The sequence below is a fragment of the Sinocyclocheilus anshuiensis genome, unplaced genomic scaffold, assembly GCF_001515605.1.
Source record: "Sinocyclocheilus anshuiensis isolate Anshui unplaced genomic scaffold, SAMN03320099.WGS_v1.1 scaffold1941, whole genome shotgun sequence".
NCBI classification, from domain to species: domain Eukaryota; kingdom Metazoa; phylum Chordata; class Actinopteri; order Cypriniformes; family Cyprinidae; genus Sinocyclocheilus; species Sinocyclocheilus anshuiensis.
In genome coordinates, this window is record NW_015536568.1 from 173,466 (window position 1) to 176,342 (window position 2,877).

Consider the following 2,877-nt stretch of genomic DNA (forward strand, 5'->3'; position numbering starts at 1 on the left):
TTTGAGCTGCAATATTAATCAATGTAACTAGTTTTTCCTTCCTTGGGGTTATTAAAAACCTCTACCATTCCAAGTTATTCATGTCATTTTATTTATTCAGTTTTTAGTTACAGTTTTTTTATTTGTTCTTTAATTGGACTGCCCATGGTTAGTTGAGAGGCTGTATCATGATTTTTGTGTGGTTATGGAACACTGAATGAGTCACAGCCTGTATATTCATGAGCTGTATGAATTTAATGATCTGTGCCAAAGCCTTCAAGCCTTCAGTTTCCAATTATTTTATTGTAATTTCAACTTTTAAACTACAAGGCAAAACAGGGTTACCATAAGCTTAAAACAATACTCAATATCAACCCTTATATCTCTCATTTTAAATCACTGTACACAAAAAGATCCCTGCTCATTTTGCTGCTGCCAGAAGAAATGCATTTAATGTGTTAAAATATCTGTCAAACCCAAGTTCACAAAGTACATGAAGAGTATTTCAAAGGGCAGTGTGAAAAGAAGATGCGGTGTATCTCCTAAAATACAAAATGCAAAAAAAAAAAAAAAGGATTATACACTATTATTCAAAGGTTATGGGTCAGTAACATTTTGAAATCTTTTAGAAATAAGTCTCTTTTTCTCAACAAGGTTGCATTTATTTGATCAAAAATACAATAAAAACAGTAATATTGTGAAATAGTATTATAATTTAAAATAGCTGTTTTCTATTTTTATATATAAATTGCAATAAATTCCTGTGGCAAAGCTGAATTTTCGCAGTTAATATTAAATCACTCCAGTATGCTGATTTGCTGCACAGGAAACATTTCTGTGGAAACCATGATACATCTTTTTCAGGATTCTTTGATGAATGGAAAGTTCAGAACAGCCTTTATTTGAAATCGACTTTTTTGTAACTATGAAAAAATCTTTATTGCCTTTACATTAATTAATATGTCCTTGCTAAATAAAAATAGCAACTTCTTTAAAAAAAATCTGTTAGTCTGTATAATAAAACTCCCAAACATTGCTGGACCCCACTGACTTTCATTGTCTGGTCATCTCAAGGCTCAGTGTGCAAAAGATTTACCTCATTAGCCAATATGAATGAACTAATTACAATAAATAAAACCTTTTTGAAACATTACACGTGAAACCTTTATACATATCAGATAAGATTAAAGTGCCCTTAATGGCTTTCATGGAAATTAAATGGAAAACTATCATACATATAGACAACTCATGCGTTTTGGCTTTTAGTCCATACAGGTGGAATGACTTGCAAAGGCCACACTGTTCTTTGCCCCATCATCTCCAATCCTGTGCACATACTCTCCGTCCCATTCTAGCTTTTCTCTAGAAGTCTGCTGAACTGTCAGTCTCTTTAAAGTGAGAGAGGAGGTGGAAGTTCTGATGGAAGTCATCAAAGAGTTATTAGTGTTCTCCAGCTCAAACGCTACAATGTTATGTTCACGCTGTCTGTGCCTCATGCATAGTGGAATGGTGAAGAGACCATAGATGATGGGGTCCAAACAAGCATTTAACAGGCCGAATATAAAAAGGATGTGTGAGAGGGACTGGGACACTGTTTCCTCCAGGCCAGCGGGACAGAACCAGTACCACAGGCCAAGCATGTAGTAGGGTGTCCAACACACCATGAATGACAGCACAATGACCACAGTCATCTTCAGCGTGCGCATGCGTGCCCTAGGGATGTTGTTTTTCGACCTGCGCAGCTGCACTTCGTTGGACAGCACTAGATGTGACAAAGATCACAACAGAAGCAAGACATTAGCGTGACAGATGACACGTAATAAAGTTAAGACACCGCGGGGTCATGTTACTTGCAAACTGATCAAGAAGTTACCATTACATATGTTTTTGTCAAAAAAGGACTTACAGCTGTCTTCTGTCATTTTCTTGGAGATCTCAAACAATATCCTGCTGTAGCAGGAGATCATGATGACGAGTGGTAAGAGGAAGAGGAAGGTGAAGGTAAGCATGTTGTAAAGTGTCTCTTGCCAGCGTGAGCTAAAGCTGCCATAGGTTGTACACTGAATAAACCGCTTGGGGGAATCGATCACTACAACGTGGAAAACAAACACCTGGACAAAGAGCATATTACAGGCATAGATATTCCAGATAGACTGATGTAAGCCATCTACTAACAGGCCAGGGCTATAGTTAACTAAAACTAAAACCATAAAAACAATTTTTTTGATTCACTAAAACTGAAATGATTACTAAAAACTATATAAGCTAACAAAAATGACAAAAACACAACAAAATTAATAAAACTGAAAAGTTAGAAAAACAGAAAATGTAAATATAAAAACTAATTCAAACTATTAATAAAAACTATGATAGCATAAAAACACCGCTACAGCTTACTTCTTCCTTTCTGTTTTGAAATTTTATTTGAATAGTAATAGTATAATTATAAACATCAGAAAAGGGAACATACATACAATGAGATACTTCTCAAAACAGACAGTTTTCACTATGACATCTTACACCATATATTGTGACAACAGTTAAACAGCTTAAACAGGCCTAAGATAGATGGTCTTTTGACTGGTTTTTGAGGGGTTTGGGGCACATTCTGCTATTTAGGCTGAAAGATCAGCTTAAATCAGCAATCCAGGTTGGGGAGTCTTTTTACCAGGGTAAGTCATAAATTTAGAAAGAAAAAAGACAGATGGATGGGGGAGATGCATGCCCTCCTTAAAAACAATGTGCATTTACTTTTAAAATGTAACATATTTAGAAAAGAATCAAAAGATTAGCATGTTCAGAATGCCATTAAAGGGGTCATATGATGCTGCTAAAAAGAACATTATTTGGTGTATTTGGTGTAATGAAATGTGTTTATGCGGTTTAAGGTTCAAAAAA

At 35.3% G+C, this 2,877-nt stretch overlaps 1 protein-coding gene across 1 annotated transcript in view; it reads right to left on the reverse strand.

Moving 5' to 3' along the window:
- Positions 1–1,241: 1,241 nt before the first annotated feature.
- LOC107702290 (putative gonadotropin-releasing hormone II receptor) overlaps positions 1,242–2,877 on the reverse strand; it is a 3,238-nt gene continuing 1,602 nt past the window's right edge. The window contains exons 2-3 of the mRNA XM_016504548.1: positions 1,886–2,090; positions 1,242–1,741 (exon numbers count right to left, since the gene is read on the reverse strand). Of these exons, the coding sequence (XP_016360034.1) occupies positions 1,242–1,741; positions 1,886–2,090 (705 nt within the window). The remainder of the gene's footprint in view (positions 1,742–1,885; positions 2,091–2,877) is intronic.